Source organism: Taeniopygia guttata, chromosome 24 (assembly GCF_048771995.1).
Source record: "Taeniopygia guttata chromosome 24, bTaeGut7.mat, whole genome shotgun sequence".
NCBI lineage: Eukaryota > Metazoa > Chordata > Aves > Passeriformes > Estrildidae > Taeniopygia > Taeniopygia guttata.
Window position 1 is genome coordinate 5,631,844 of NC_133049.1, and position 16,653 is coordinate 5,648,496.

Genomic DNA, 16,653 nt, shown 5'->3' on the forward strand with positions numbered 1-16,653 from the left:
AAATTCCTGCCTCTGGCATGGAAAATCGATCCCAAGCAGCGTCCACAGTGCCTGGATTTTGGGAAATGGGGTTGCAAGAGCAAAGAAGTTCCTGGATTGAGTTTGAGGGGCAGAAAGTGAGGATTTTTCATGGCCAGGCTGGATGGGGCTCTGAGAAACTTGGTCTAGTGGGAGGTTCGAACTAAATTATCTTTAAGGTCCCTTCCAACCCAAACTGTTCTATGACTCTGTGATTCTGTGAGTCTGTGACTCGTCCCCCCAGAATTCCCAGTCTAGCATTAATTAAAAGCTGTAATTTGGATTCTGCTCTGCCCCTCTGGTGGACAGTGAAGTCTGAAGGGGTTGGTGTTTGGTTGTGGTGTCATCTGAAGCAGAGCTTGCCCCAAGCTGTGCCAGAGGATAACCCTTGCTCCTCTCATCCTTCCTCTGTCCCCTCTGCTCCAGGTTGTTCACTTGGACAACATGAAACACGAGGAGGAGATCCAGAAGTTCCCTCTGCAGACTCCCTACTACGACATGGCAGCCCCTGAGCCCTCTCCCTACAGCGACAAACTGGTAAGGAGCTCAGGGTGACAGTGGCACTGCCTGGCACCTCACCTGGCACACAGCAGCCACGACTCTCCCATCCTGGAGGAAAGCAGCCTCCACACTCTGGTCTCGGCTCACCCTAATTCCATAGGTGCCAGAGCTGTGCCTTGATGGGTAAAATGCCCTGCCCACCCCAAATTCTCTACCTGCAACCCACCTACCCCACCCTGGGCACTGCTCAGCTCCTGCAAGGAGCCCCTGTTGGGGTTTGCAGCTGAGGGAAGCAGCAGGGAGAGCTTCACAAAGCAATTATCTGCAGGGCAGAGCGTGCCAGCATTTGACTCTCACTTGACAACAACAAGTTATTTAAACCTTTTTTTTTTTTTTTTTTTTTTTTTCTGGTGTGTGGATTTGTTCAGCCTCAGATGGGAGATGTTAATGTGAGGCAGCAGCAGCGGGGAGAGATTAAGGGTCAGGAGGAGATGCTGGCAGTCACATGGCAAAGGCTGGTTTGCAAGGAGTGAGGGCATGTTAGATGTGAAGCTGTAGGGAACAGAAAACAGGTAAGATTAGAGTGAGTTTTTGATGAGAAAACAGAAAACCATCCCCCAGCCAGGCCTTGGACAGCATCCTTTCCCTCCTTCACCCCATAGCATGGGGATACTCTGGATTTTTACCCACAGCAGACAAGATATCCCAGTGTAAACCCTTCAGGTCTCTCCCAAACTCCTCCTCGGCAGGAGTTCAGAGCACTGCACACGCAGCCTGGTGCTTCAGCAGAGTGAACTCCCTGCCTGGAGAAAGGTGCAGAAATATCAGCCCAGTCTGGAGTAACTTTTTATGAACACCACTAATTACAGCCCCGTCCATCCCAGAGTGACCCTGCCATGTGTGCTCCTGTGCAGATAATGGGAGGACAGAGCCCAGAGACCTTTGGATGGCACAAGTCTGAAGCCAGGGGTGTTGGAAATCAAAAGCCACAGTTCTGTGCTGAGCCGGGTGGATGTTATCCTATTGACTTCATCCCTAAAGGAAAACTTCCCCTTGGAGCCCTCCCTCAGTCCTGGGGCTGCTCCCCAGCTCTTTCTACTCCTTGCTGAGTTTTAAATGAAACACAGGATGTTGGAGCGAGACCACTGCTTGAACAGCATCTGAAAGCTGCATTTCAGGCGAGCAGGAGGACGGAGGAGCTCATTTGGGGAAATAACGAGCAGTCAGTTAATTAAGTGGCAGAGTTAGCGATGCGAGATGGGGCCTGATGGGTTGCTGCTCCGTAACCATGGCAGCAGAGTTTGCTGCTCTCCATCCTGGCCAGAAAAGATGTATTCCCATGTCCCAGGCCTGGCATTTCCATGTCCCAGGCCTGGCATTTCCATGTCCCAAGCCCGGCATTTCCATGTCCCAGGCCTGGCATTTCCATGTCCCAGGCCTGGCATTTCCATGTCCCAGGCCTGGCATTTCCATGTCCCAAGCCTGGCATTTCAGTGTCCCAGGCCTGGCACTGGCTACTCCTCACCCATGGATTCAGCCAGGAGGTGACAGACCGTGGAGCTCTCCTTTCACTTGGCCTGTCAGCATTCAGGAACACAAATAATCACAGATATGATTATCTGCAGGTGCTTTTATTAAGAGCTCTGGTATTCAGGGTACAAACCCAAATCTGACTCCAACACGGCTTTCGAGCTGAACATATTTTATATTCGATCATTATATAACTTACATATTAATTATTAAACTGATATTGTTCTATTGTATACGTTGACATGAGTTTCTCATGATCTTTCTTAGGCCCCTGACCACAGTTTCTCATGATTAAACAGTAATTATATTTAATTACTAAACAACCATCACATCTAACAATTATATCATTTATTGTGTACTAGCTACACAGGTGCAGCTCTAGCCAGTACAGGTTCTTCATATGCTTAAGGTATTTATTTTTCCAGGGTGTACTAAGCTTATTTTCCTGTTAATCCTATATCCCCATGATTTAAAAACCTTTTTACTACCAGGCCCACCAAGAACTGGCTCTGCAGCAAGGACGGGGAGTCTGGGGGCTGCAGCTCTTGGCAGGGCCCTGGCACAGCTGTGGCAGAGCCCTGTCCCTGCCCAGCACGTACCTGCGCCGTGCCCTGGCTCCCTGCCCCAGCAGCAGGATGCAGCCTGCTCCCATTCCTCGCTGAATCGCTGCATCCTTCGGGCAGCAGCTGCCTGGCGGAGTTTGGGGCTGCCAAGGGACACAAGGGTGGCCTTGGCTGCCAAGGAGTGCTGATTTTGCTGGATTCTTCCCAGATCACACAGGCAGGACGTGCTGCCTCAGCCAGGCCTGGGTTGGGCTGTCCGGCCACGCTTTGCAAAGGAACAAGCTTTGCCTTCCTCCCTGCAGGGAAAAAAAAAAGTGGCTTGCATCACTTTTTTTCACCCTTAAAGCACTGCAGAAGCTGTATTTTCATGTCACAGTGGGAAGCCCCAGGGAGCAGCAGTGGTTACCAAAACCACCGTGGGATGGAGCAAGACCTGCCCAGTCCTTCAGCTGAGGGCTGGGCCAGCTGGAGGATGAGGAGGGAAGCGCATCCCTGCTCCCTGCCAGCCCCACTTTGGCACAGCGCTGCTCCCACCTGCCCAAAATGCAGATGCAGGAGGCTGCTGCAGGGTATCCGTGGTTCTGGGATCCCTGGGAGGGAAAGGCACAGCAGAAAGGCAGGATATTCTTGTTCTGCCTGTACCTCATCTGCAGATTTGGCTTTGGGAGGGGAGTGAAGAAGATGAGAGTTGAAGGGAGCAGATTCTGCAGGAAAATGGGGCGGGCGCGTTCAGCTTTGAATGAATTGTGCAAAACCTCGTAATGTGGGATAAAGCAGATTGATCACGAGGCAGCATGAAAGCCACTGCCTGGGGTCGAGGATTTCACAGCACTAGGATGGGAGTCAGGGAGCGATTAGAGATGGCAAAGAGTGAGGGAGGGGGGAAAGGGAGAAGTGCCAGGAGGGAATCAGAGGCAGGTGGAGGAGGAACCTGTGCGGGGACGTGCGTGTGGACGTGTGCTGGCAGGGGACCAGGACAAAGGGAGAGGCTGGGGCACATCTGCAGGGTCAGGATAGCTGCAGGAGGGAGCAGAGCCATGAAGGAATCTGTGTTTTTAGGTGTTGCAGGCTGTGGCAAAGCCAACACAGGGCTGACAGCCCCAAACTGCCCAAGGACAGTGGCACGGACAGGCTGCAGGGGTGGGTGTAGGGGGGAAGGGGCTGCCTGCAGGGTTGTTCTCTGGGCAGTTTTGGGGTGACAGCGAGGATATCAAAGCAGGAGAGCGTGTTCCAGGTGTGTGGGTGAAGGCAGGTGTGCTCTGCCAGTGCTTTTGTGTCGGGTGGGTGCTCCGTGTGTGTGCGAGAGGCAGCAGGAGCCAGAGAGAGGTGGAGGCACAAACATAGCTGTGATTAGTGTCTGTGTCAGCAGGACCCATTTGCACAGGTAGAAGGGGAAGTTTTGTTGCTGCAGACAGCAAAATAATTTCTCTGGGTTTGCAGGGCAATTACCGGGGTGCCGGTGGTGATGATTTACACCGAGCGCTTGCATGAGGCAGTGCTGGGCCTTGTATACAAGGCACATTATTGATATTGTAATAAATTCTGCTCCAAACAGGCAGCAAGGAGCAGGAGCAAACCCAGGAGTGGGAAAAAGCAAGGGAAATCCATGGAGAAAACACCTCCTGTGGGAAGGAAGCAGGAGAGGAGTGAGGCAAAGTAGGCAGGAGAAATGAGGAGATAAAACTTAGTCTGGCTTCCTCCAGAAAGGTGCTGAGACAAAAAATTCAGGAGGAGAGAGCTCTGCAAGGCCTGGATTTAGGTCTGAGGCTGGAGTTGGCATTGCTAGTTTTCCTAAATGTCCAAATTTCAGGTCCAGACACGAAGCAGAGGCTCCGTAGGATGTGCTGCTCTCATGCCAACAACTCGCCACTGCCATCTGGCCACCAAGGGCAGGACAGAGGTGACCTCCAGCCCTCTGCTCCCCCAGCCCCCAGCTTTGCTGAGCTCTGGGAATGCTGCTGCAGCCCCGTTCCTCTTCGTTCCCCTCATCCCTGTGGCTGAGGGGCAGATCAGGGAGCCAAGCCCTGGCACCGGCCAGCGCAGCAGGCAGAGATAATCACTGAGTGAACAGCCCCTTCCAGCAACAGGCACTCAACCAGCTCATTACAGGGCTATAAACTTCTAAAAACGGCTCAGCCACAGCTGCTAGGCAGCTGAGGACACTTCCAAACAGAGAGGAGAGGAACACTTTTAATTTCAACACCTTTTGCACCCCTGCCATGCAGTGCAGCCATTCTGGAAAGGGGGGGAGAGACTGAAAAGCTGTTTTGTTTGCAAGAGACACCTCTCTCCTCTCAGAGAGGCTCAGCAGATGCCTGGCTAATGCTGGCACTGAAAGCAGCCCCAAAAGTGAGGATTAAAGAAGCTCCACGGGGCAAGAAGCCAGGATCCCCCTCCCACTGTGGCTGCTGGCACCAAGGCTCCTCCTGGTGATCCTCACTCCCCCCTGAGCCACCAGCTCCGGGCTCTCCTGCCTTCCAGGCTTCTCCCATTGTTATCTGCATGAAAGATGTTTGGGTAGGAACGATCAGACAAATTGGATAATATTCCATTCATGCAGTCCTTGCTGATAAGCCTGCTTAGTGAAGGAATACCCATAAATATTTCCATGCCAAAGGAGGATGCTTTTAGCATCTCTTAGACCGTGTTATAATGACAAAACCGTGCTGCAGAGGCAAACTGCAGTGCCGAGCTGTGCAGCCAGACTTGTGCTAAACGAGGCTCTTCAGCACTGGGGCAGAACAACACTGACATTCCCCTGTGGCCATGCCTTTGGAATTTTGGCTTTAAAGCAGTTCCTTCCAGGTATCTCCTTCCCAAAACCCCAAATTTCAAACCAAGGATTTTCACTCACGTTCCCCAACCCTGAGTTTGCAAGGAATCCCGAACTCTTGGGTTAGAACAGACAGCTCAGGTGCAGGAAAAGGTTTGAAGTCAGTGATCCAGCCCCAGCTAAGGAAAATGCTGATCCCAGAGGGGTTCAGTGGGAGAGCAGAGCAGTGAGATGCTGCTGGGAGCAGCCCCAGTGAAAGGGGCAGTGGCTGGGAGTGCTGGCTCACTCAGCTCTGCTTTTGGGGGACTTTTGCTTTGATTTGGGATTTTACCTGACTGATTATTCATTACCTCCCTACCTCCTTCTTTTTAACTGTTTTTTCTTACTCCTCCCCTGTTTTCTTCACCCTTTTCTTCTTTCTTCCCCCTTCACCCCCCACCCCCTGTGTCCTGTCTCACCCCTCACCATCTGCACGGACCCCCTGTCCTCACTCCCCACCTCGCCCCCACTCCTCCCTCGTGTCCCCCCACCGCCTTGCTGCTCTCTTCTCTCCAGAATTCTGGCAACAAGGACTGTGATGTCCAGTATGCAGAGCTGGACACGTCGGCTCTGGCTGTGTCACCCAGCCCTCGGAGCTCCATCCCTGCTGGAGGAGACCTAGTCGAGTATGCAACCATCCAGCCCAACTTACGCTAGCGCATGCCACTCTAGGCCCTTTCCCCTCAGATTCTGGCCTCAAGGTACTCACAGCACTCTGCCTTCCTCACTGCACCCCTCAAAGTCACCGCTCCCCCATCCCTGCCTTCCCCTCTCCCTCTGGAGCGCTGCCTCTGTGTCCTGTCTGTCCCTCCCTGCCTGCTCTCTCTCTGTCTCTCTGCTGCACTCATTTTTTGGGTTTTTTTTTGGGGGTGCTGCCCTTGCCTTGCCTCTCTGCATGCTCTTTTTGCTGTTTTTCCCTTTGCTTCCTGCAGCCAGGCATGTGGGGCAGGGGGAGAGGGTTCACGGCTTGGTGGCAGAGCAGGGGTTTGCTCCCTGCTCCAGGTGGGTTTGAAGTTCCTGCTCTGGTTCAGGGATTTCTGCAGCACCTGTGAGGAATCAGAGATGCTAAGAGGGCTTTTCCAGGCCAGGACGAGGAGGGGAGGGAAAAGGAAAAGGGAGTGATTGAAAGGAAAATTTAAAAAAGAAAGGTTTGTGTGCATGTGGAAGTAACTCTAGAGAAGATGGAGCATATGTGCATGTGTGAAAGAACAAGGTGGGAGAGGATGTAACAGAATATGGGAGCACCTAAAGGTTCCCACAGCTGAAAGACTCCGTGGATAAGAAACAGGCAGGGAGGGACTCTGCATGTGACAGTGACAGGGCTGGCGTGGCATCAGGTTGGTGCAGGTGGCAAGTTTGGGTGCTTGGGAGAGAGGGAGAGATTATCTTCCTTGGTTCTCCTTCTCAAAACTAGGCACAGACTGAGCCTCCTCACTTTTTCAAGTGTCACCAAACTCTTTCAAGCTCAGGTCCTGTGGCAGGGAGTGATTTGGACTCAGTTGGTTGTTCTGGACCATCTCCAGTAAACCTCTGAATGTGGATTTTTTTTTTTTAGTGGAAAAACCACTAAAACTGGGGTGACTTCAGCTCTTCCTATGTTCCTTTGCCTCATAATCACAGCTTTTTAGCAGCTCTTAAAGCCACCCTGAAAGGGAGAGATCTTTCCTTTCCCACCTCTTCTGGATGATTCCAAGAGTTTTTGGCCAAGGAAATGCCACTGGTGCCCCTCTCCTTGGCTCCAGCTCTCACTTGCTCTTGTGTATTCCTGAGGTTGTGGTGACTCCAGGTTCTGCCTTGCTCCTTCTCCTTTGTTTTGCTGCTTTTCCAGCAGCAGGAAGGACCTTGGGTTTAAAGGAAGGGAGAGGAGAAAAGGCAGACAGAAAATGGAGAGGTGCTCTGCAGGTCCTTAAATCCCTCGACAGAGAGGAAAGGAAAGGAAAGGAAAGGAAAGGAAAGGAAAGGAAAGGAAAGGAAAGGAAAGGAAAGGAAAGGAAAGGAAAGGAAAGGAAAGGAAAGGAAAGGAAAGGAAAGGAAAGGAAAGGAAAGGAAAGGAAAGGAAAGGAAAGGAAAGGAAAGGAAAGGAAAGGAAAGGAAAGGAAAGGAAAGGAAAGGAAAGGAAAGGAAAGGAAAGGAAAGGAAAGGAAAGGAAAGGAAAGGAAAGGAAAGGAAAGGAAAGGAAAGGAAAGGAAAGGAAAGGAAAAGGAAAGGAAAGGAAAGGAAAGGAAAGGAAAGGAAAGGAAAGGAAAGGAAAGGAAAGGAAAGGAAAGGAAAGGAAAGGAAAGGAAAGGAAAGGAAAGGAAAGGAAAGGAAAGGAAAGGAAAGGAAAGGAGGATGAGCAGGAGGAAAATGGCCTTTTGATAAAACCCCCCTGGACAATCCTGTTTAGTGTCTCCCTGAGATGAGGAACTCCGTGGGTGAGGGTGCAGCACACACACCTGGGTGCCAGGTGTGCAGGGGCTGCTCCAGTTTGCTCTCCCCCCGTGCTCCCTGGTTTTCCCGTGCTGGAAGCAGCCCTGTAGCTCCCCTGGTGTAGCTAAAGCCCTCCTAGGTGAGTGTGTGCAGCAGCCCTGGCCGGAGCAGATCCATAACCTCTCTCTCTTGCGGTGTCTCACCCACTCCTGCTCCCAGAATGAGGATCAAGGTCTTCGTAGACGTAACAAGCGAGAGTGGACAGTAAGTTTTGGATGGGTTTGGTTTTCCCTTTCCTCTGTTTCCCTGTGGGGATCTGTTTGTCACCGAGCTCCCAGGCACTTCCAGCCTCCTGCATCCTCTCTGGGATGAGAATTCCAGCCCTGAGGAAGGGGTGGTTGAAACCAGCCGCTCTCCCTCGTGTCTTCACCTCCCGTTCCCAACAGATTCCTGGGCTGCTCCCACCGTTCCAAACAAGGCAAGAGCTCCCAAATCCATCTTGGGAGGTCTTCGCCTCGTCCTCCCCAGGGTGGGGAATTTTATTGTCAGCAAAAGGACAGTAATCCTCCAAATCCAAATTTGGAAATCCTCCCAGTCTCTCTGAAGTAAAAATAAAGCCAGTCATATGGTGCTTTGAAGGTGTAATCTCCCTGCTAAGACACACCACAGATCAGGGCAATTTAATTTTTTTATGCTTTTTTAATTATTTCCTCCCCCTTCACCTCCCCACACTCCAGCTCTCCGTTTTGCTTGGGAATTTCTGTCCCTGTTGCAGCAGGAATAGCTGGAAACTGTCAGACTTGGAATCAAGAAAACAACAAATCAGTGACCAGGGTTCAGATTCCCATTTCCAAATTGCAGGGGAAACAAAGCCAAGAGGTGTCTCCTTATTAGTTTCCCATTTTTAAACGAGGATATCAGCCCTGTCTTGGCTCCAAAAGGGTGGAGAGAAGGATTTGGGAGAGAAACAGCCAGGAGGGAAATGTTTGGGATGATTGATGGGGTGAGGTGCTGTAGGAACACGGAGCAGGTAGGTACCAGAGGCAGCAGGGGAAGAGAAAAGCATGCTGTGAGAAGGAATGCAGCATTCTGAGCAAGTGTTCTGCATCATTACTACTTGCATGTGTCTGAATGCATCCCTCACCACAGCTCCTTGCTCTGTATTCTGGGAATTTCAGCTCAATCTTTTTTTTTTTTTAATTTCCTGAACCCAGGGGCGAGTCCCTCTGGCCCACTTGCCCTCAGCTTTGTCCTCACAGGAGCCCAAGCTCAGGACCATTGGTTCCTGCTCATCCCTGACACATCAATGCTTGTTCTTTACTCAGGACAGGGATTACCCAAGAACTCCCTCACAGATAAAGCACCAAACAGAGCAGAAACCTGCCCAGAGATCCCTAAAATCACGGCCAAACTTGGAAGTGGAAAAATACCCCGAATACCCCGAGTAGGGAGTTCAGACCCAGGGGAGGAGAGGATGTGAGGCTCCCAAAATCAGGGGAAATATTTTTTTTTTTGGTTCCCAGTGTGTTTTCTGTCCCCAAACACCCAACACCCTCTGCCCTCGCTGGTCCACAGTGTGGCAGCAGCTTTGTGATGCTGTCACTAAACAGAGCTGCTCCTTCCTGGCCATCAGCCTGTGCTGCAGCCCAAAATTCCAAACTGACAGATGAGGAGGGTCAAGGTAGTAGCAGCCCAAAATTTCAGGAGTTTTGAGCAGCAGAGGCTTTTCCCAGCCAGGAAAACACAGGCAAACATATTCCATAAGAGAGAAAATGTGTTTGCCATGAGCTTGGCCAAGCAGAGAAAGCCATAACCCAGTAAAATCTTCAGATTTCCCAAAAAACATAGCAGACAGATCCTCAGGTCACTGAGAAGGAGTTTTTCACTTTCAGACCAGTAGGAACTCATTATTCCAAGATGATTAAAAGTGCAGAACATGGTCACCTGCCTCACACCTCCTGCTACCCAAAGAGATGTTCTGCAAATAGAAGAAAAGATGGAATTGGGTGTGGAGGGATGGAGAAGGGTTGAGTTGAAGTCATGGCAGAAATGAAAGCTCCCTAATTCAATCAAATAAAGCCTGTTTAAAGGTAATCTGCCAGGCTGTCTGAAATGGAGAGATTGCTGACATCCCCTTTAATCAAGCTCTTGGAAATAAAACTGAGAGGGGAGGATGTAACCCAGATAATGAAGAATTGCATGGAGTCATGCTGGAGACAAAGGCAAGTGGGAGAAGTCAGGTGGGGGAAGGTGGTAGAATCACATGCCAGTTCAATTTAATTAGTTCATTATCCCTAATTTAATTTCAAACTTCGTTAAAGATAAATTAGATTGGGGAAAAGTCTCAGTGGGACTGGGGAAGGAAGTCAAAGGGCACCGGCTGCGAAATGTGTTAAAAACCACCGGGCTGGTTTTGTTCTCCTCCCTTTTGCCACTCTAAATGAGCTCAGGGAACAAAGCAGGAGCAAAGCAACTCCCAGCTCAGGTGCTGAGCAGAGGTAAAAGGAGACAGGGAATTCTCTTTTTTGGCCCTGACATTCTCCAGCTGCCCTGCCCTGACCCCCCCTACGAGGAGTGAGCACAAAAGAGGGGCCAGCAAGAAAAGGAGGATTTGTTTGCACTCACCTGTGCAAACAGCAGCTCTGACAAAACTGCACCAGGAGTCTTTGGCAGCGCTCCATGGGCACCTGTCTCACGGCCACATTAACTGGGAGATGAGCAGGAAGAAAAATACTTTGCTGACCCCGTTTATTGTCACAGAAGTCTGTAAAAGAGTGTCTCACAGCCCCTTCTGCTGCCACCTGATCACACCCAGCTCAACTTCCACTTATGTTGTCTGAGGATCTCTCCTGGGAGACCTTTCTATCCATCAGACCTGCACACAGCACTCTGCTTTCCTCAAAAAGCACACAAACCTCCCCTCCCACTTAATTGATAGCAAATTACAAGAAACCCCCTTGCCTGCTTTGTTTTACTAGATTTCTGTAATTAAGAAAACTTCCCTTTCAGGTTAGCTTAACCCAGAAAATTAAACCAGGAGGAGAGCATGGCTAAATACATTTTTTCCCCTTCCAGGTGTGGAAAGGGATTCTGTTGAGTGTGACCATTCTTAAGTGTAGATTTACACATCCCATTTTTCCAGTCTGTGAGCCCCTTTTCACTTCTTTTTATCAGCTGGTCAGAAGAACAGCAAACATTTATTTAAGGTTGAGTTAGTGAGGCTTTTTCATGGCCCCTGGCTTGGGCTCCTCTGGTTAAAGAGCTCTAATGCTGCACTTGATCCACATTTTCACTTGGCAATTAAAAGGCTAAAGTGGACAAAAACTGTGGGAACGGCCCACCCAAATTTAGGATCCCAGCACAGCATCTCCACCACTGGTTTTTAAAAGCTCAGTCTGTAGGATAAACAGTTTTGCCAGTGGAAGGGAAATGAAAATGAGGTTGACCTCAGCACTGCTGCTGTTTTCCTGAGGCTCAGGCAAACTTTCCCTCACTGGGCTCAGCCAGACTGTTCCCAAAATTGCCTTTGTGCCTCTCCCAGGGGTCTGAGCCATCAATAAATTATTGTAAACACCTTGTTTTCTATAGGAATTTATTTTTTTTTAAAGCATCCTGGTGAAATATTCATCCAGGAGCTGGCAGCAGATGAGCTGAGTCGATTGTTCTGTTCCTTCAGGCGTTTTCTCCTGAGGGCCAAACCCTTGTCCTTTCCACTAAACTGACTGTTCCTGGGATTTTGAAAGGGAACAAGGAAGGACTCAAGGGCAAGTTGCTTGCTTCAAACCACAGGCATCAAAACGTTTTCCAGCGCTGTTTGGAAAACAAATTATCTTGGAGAAGAAATTATCTCCTGGTGAGCGCCCCTGAGCTCAGGTTGGTTTTAAAAACAAATGTCCATCCTGCTTGGGTTGTCCTGCAGATTTCTCAAAGCAGGAAAGCGTCTGGGAGCAGGGAGGAATCCTTCCCATCTGCTGCCACCCTCTGGGGAGCCACAGCCCCGGGATGTGGGACAGAGATGCTCCCTCAAGCCCAGCACAGAGGGAAAATCACGGGGCCAACAGAGCAGCCTCGCGTTTGGAAGTGGTTTTATGTTGTCTGGAGCTGATTTGACTCACAGAACCGGCCCCGAGGCTTCCCGGGGAGCTGTTCCCACAGGTAAAGCCCAGCTCCCCTGTCTCCCAGGTGAACACAGGCACAGTAAGCTTGTTCTGCATCCCAAGCCCCCTCTAGGACACATGTGCCCTTTAAATGGAAGAGCACAGGCCTGGCTTAGATTAATGATGCCTTCAAGCACTGCTTTTCCAAAACTCAGGTGTGGAAAGAGTTAGAAAGCGTGGAAATAAACTGCCCTTCCTCTGGCTGGCTGCTTGTTTAGCTCAGAGAGCAGAGTATTTGCAGACAAGGGACAAACCATGCCCAATCCATACATATTCATCAGCGATCCAGCTATTTCGGACAAAAACTTTGCAGCGTGAGGATTTATCACCTGGGTTTCCATTTTTTTCCTGAAGCAGCGAGCTCGGTAAAGTAGTTAATATTCCATCCTGCTTGCTGTCTGTGTGTCTCAGCAAGGAGCTGAAGAGCTGTGTGTGTTTTCCGGCCGTGGATCCCGGAGTTTTCACCCGCTGACTTTTGTCTCTACTTGCAGAACTTTGGAAAGTGTCACTCAGAGATATCGAATGCGAGTGATTACCTGACCCGCTGTTACTCACATGAAGATCGATATCTGGAGAAGATCCCTCATGTCTATGCCCCCTTGTCAGACCTCCCACAGGATCTTTATCCTCACCATTCCGACATCTCCTTCTGCTGCCCACCTCCCGGCTCCCGGGCTCCTTACATCTGTCCTAAGGAACAGTATGTTTAAAGTGTCAACGCTGCCAAAAAAAAAAACCAAAAAAACCAACAAAAAAAAGAAGAAACTCATGGTTTTCACCTCTCCTGTCGCTCAACAACCAACCAAGGCCTCCCAGCCTCCCCTCCCTTTGCCATTGCTCATTTTATTGATTGGTTTTTAAATCTGGGTGCGTTTGCCATGATTAGTCCAAGTGTCTGCCTGGCTTCTCCCACGTCCCCCCCAGCACCTGCATCTTTCTTTTCTCCTCCTGCCTCTGTGTGTGCATGTGTCTGTGGGTGACAGCTGCCCTGTGGTGGATGGGATGTGCCCAACCCATCCAGTGTCTGTGGCTTTTCCCCTGTGTTTATTCCCAGCCCAGTGAGGTTTGACAGCACAGTCAGTGCTCAAAGCTGAGCCTGTGGCTTTTTATTTATTTTTTTTTATTTTTCTTTTTCCCCTCTGCTCCTTTTTCCCCTCAGAAGCGAGGACAGCAAATCCTCGTTTGTGAAGAGCTAAACAGCCAAGATTGCTGAACCAAATCATAAGATGCTTATAACAAAAGATGCATAAAACCAACCCAAAAATAGAGATCAGGACTTGGTTTAGGTGGTTTGTTCCTGTCCTTTTCCCTTCCTGCTCCCACACCCAATCTCTTGGATTGACTCTTTTAAAGAGGACATATTTTGGAGTCAACACATTTGGAGAAAGCATCCTTTAAATACCAGGTCTGATAACCTGAAACCCAAAGGAGAAAATAATTATAAAGGAAAACATTCTCTCTAATTTTCCTTCCAAAGCCTAACATGGCCCCCCATGAGCTTTTCCCCCCTCTCTTCCTCACATCTGTTGATTGGAATTTTAAAATTAACTCAGGCAGAATATGAAGAATAAATCAGGATTTCAGGTAATCTCCTTGCTCTTAATGAAGGATAAAAGCCAATACAGGAATTTGGCCTTTTAACTTTTATAAAAGCATCTTAGTTTTGGGACTACACCTTTTTTTTTTTATATTGGAATGTGTGTGGGTGTGTAAATCCAAATGTGTACATTCCTGTGGCCACAAAGTGTTTTAGAGAAGGGAATTTATCTCCACATCACATTTGTGTTCACTTGTATTAGAGGAAAAAAAAGATAAATATCGATATACACTTCAATGTATATAAAAGCAAAGAAGAGGAAGGGGGGGACAAGGAATGAGCATCCTGCCTCAGAGCTTGGTTTCAGGGAGAACTCCCATCTGCTTCACCCATGGCATGGAAGAGGCATGGCTGGGATGGCTCTGAACAAGGGGATAAAGCTTTGTGGCCAGAGGGCATTTCCTTTGCTTTGGCTCAGGGAAATTGGCATTCTGCAGACAACAAATCCCTCTGGGAAACCTGAGGATGCCTGAGCTGAGGGATGTGGGAGGGAGAAGTGGGCACTGCCCCCTTGCCCTGCTGCCCAGGCACCCAAAACCTGTCAGTGCTGCTCGAAATGCAACTCCCAGAGCTGCCAGCTCCTGGCAGGGACTTGTGACCACACAGGTGTCCCAGCCCAGCTCCTGCCCTGCCACCTGCACCCATTTCTTTTTGTCCAGCTGGATCTCAGCAGCTCTGCTTGTTCCCTGCCCTTGCTGTGTCCCTGTCCCCTCGAGCCCTGTCCTGCCTGTCCCTGCTCCCCCCAGTGTAGCACATCTGGGTCACTCTGCTTCCCTGCAGCCTGAGGGACACATCTGGATGTGGCAGAGGGGTTTACACCCTGCTCAGTCACGGCCCTGAGGGGATGGCACCACCTGCACAGATCCCCCAGGGGCCTCCCTGAATGGCAAAAAGCACCCCCAGCTCTTCCCAGCCCTTCCCCAGTGCACGCTGCCACTCTGTGCTCCAGCAGGACGAGGTTTGTGGGGGGATTGCTGTCCCTGGAGGGGTTTTTCCTGTTTTTCCTAAGTGACAAGTGGGTGCATCAGCTGAGCAGCCTGGGGGTGCCTGGCTGGCTGAGGAGTGGATGAAGGAGAATTGTTGATGCATTTTTTGGCCAAGCTGGAACGGGCAGCAGCAGCTCTGCCATGTGCTGGTGCATGGAGCAGCCTCGTTCCCAAAGGATCGGGGAGGATCATCAGGGCACAGCCTTAGAGAGCTCCACACAACTTTCCAATCCCATCCTGCCAGTCCTGACTGATGCAAACCTTTCTGGAATCATCATTTCCTCTGCCAGCCTCCAGAGGATTCAGCTGGTGGTTCCCTCACACCAAAGGACTCCAGTGCTCCATGTCTCTATTCAAAAAATGCATTTTCCTCTCTGGTTTTCTCCCCAACACACCTTGGGTTACCACGGAGCTGGAAACTGGCAGTGCTCTGAACTGAAGGCACAGCCACCACATTCACCCCACGCTGAATCTGCCAAATCTGCCTTTGCTCCCTCTCTTTGGAAAGCCGAGGAGGTGCTGGTGGCCCCACGGGCCTCTGATGTCCTGGAATCAACCCAGCACCACTGACCATGAGGAAAAAGCAAGGAAAAATCCATTCCAAGCTTCCCCACCTGCATGCCTGGAATAGCAGAGCACTGCCTGTACCGTGGTTTCATTTGGAGCCTTCACCTGATGCGGTTTCAGACAGATCCAGGAATTTAAATGAGAAGTGGAATATGTTCAGGTCTTCAGATACAAGAGGAAAGAAGCCAGACAAAATGATTTTTTTGCCAGTGGAGGCTGAGAACACGTTGCAGGTGGTTTTCTCTGCTGCCCATGTCTGGGACAAAGATGCTTTGATGAGCAAGGGGAAGGCAGGGATACAAACTGCAGCGTTACAGAAAAACTCTGCTTGCTTTGTGCAGCTTTGAATCTGAGCTGCCCACAGAAGTCTGCCACAAAGGGTTTTACTGGGCTTGCAGCAAAGCAAAAGCATTTCAATCCTCCTTGAAAAATTAAAGGCAGGAGAAACCTCAGCTCAAAGCAGTAGTTTGACTTATGCCAGCGCAGGTATTTAGTCTAGGAATGCCTTGGTTCTCTCTGCCTCTCCTGGAGAGCTGGGCTGATCTCAAAAAATGGCAAGAGGGACTCGCCACACGCCACCAAATTCCTCTGTGCCCTAGGAAAAGGGGGAAAAACCTGAAGGAAAGCCCTGAAGTAAGAGATAGTGAGTCCACTGTTTTGGTTTTACAAATGTGTGCTTGGAAATGGTTCTGATCCGGGGCTCGCTCCCTTTCCCTGGTGTCACACAGCGTTTGCCCCACGGCTCTTCCCAAATTCCCCTGCACCTTCTGCCAGGGTGAACCTCACTGTGCTCCCCAAAAAGGCTGCCCATGGCTGGGGGGAGCTGGCAGGAGCTGGAATCAGGGCCAGGGGAGGTGTTCTCCTGCTGACACAGTGCCAATCGACTTGAAAACATCCCTGCTCTGGAGACTGAGCCATCCAGCAGCGCTGCTGGGCGTGGGTCACACAACAAGTCCAGCTGGAAACTGGTGGAGGGGGATCCAGTGGGCTGGGAGGAACTGGTATTGTAGGATAGAGAAGCATTTAGGTTGGAAAGACCTCTAAGATGGAGCTGTTCTTCCTGTTACCAGGGTGAAATGTCACGGGTTCTGTTCCATGTGTTGGTGGCACTGACACCAGAGCTCTCGCAGATGGAAAAGACTGATCACAGAATTTAAATAAAAGCGAGCTGAAGAGTTACAGCAACTTCTGTCCTGCCTCTGGGGCCTGTGGGGGGTGTTTGATGTCTGCCTTGCTCCCAGGACTGCCTTCCTGTGTCCTCCACATCCCTCACCCCTTTCACTGCACCCCCAAAACGCACCCACGGGCACTCCTGCCTTCTGCCAGGAGTTCCTGCCCGCTCCAGAGGCTCCTCAGGACTGGAATAACCCAATTTTCCTGCTGCATCCCTCCCTGCCTGCAGCACAGGGCACGCAGGAGCCACAGGTAAGCAGAGCTCAGTGACCTGCTGCACTTCCCTGCCCTGGCTCTGCCCCCAGAGCCATGAAGGTGCTCCAGTGATGCCAGTCTCAAG

The 16,653-nt window shown here is 50.4% G+C and overlaps 1 protein-coding gene across 3 annotated transcripts in view; it reads left to right on the forward strand.

Annotated features, from left to right (window-relative positions):
* The window catches only part of NECTIN1 (nectin cell adhesion molecule 1), a 96,112-nt gene extending 79,787 nt beyond the window's left edge, over positions 1 to 16,325 (forward strand). Inside the window, exons 8-10 of one of the 3 annotated variants that reach the window (XM_072918297.1) lie at positions 445 to 555; positions 8,053 to 8,097; positions 12,482 to 16,325. In XM_072918297.1, the coding sequence (XP_072774398.1) occupies positions 445 to 555; positions 8,053 to 8,097; positions 12,482 to 12,700 (375 nt within the window). In that variant the 3' untranslated portion in view covers positions 12,701 to 16,325. Of the gene's footprint in view, positions 1 to 444; positions 556 to 5,940; positions 6,126 to 8,052; positions 8,098 to 12,481 lie in introns of all 3 variants that reach the window. The other 2 variants (XM_030290723.4, XM_030290722.4) reach the window with 2 other exon arrangements.
* Positions 16,326 to 16,653: the final 328 nt, after the last annotated feature.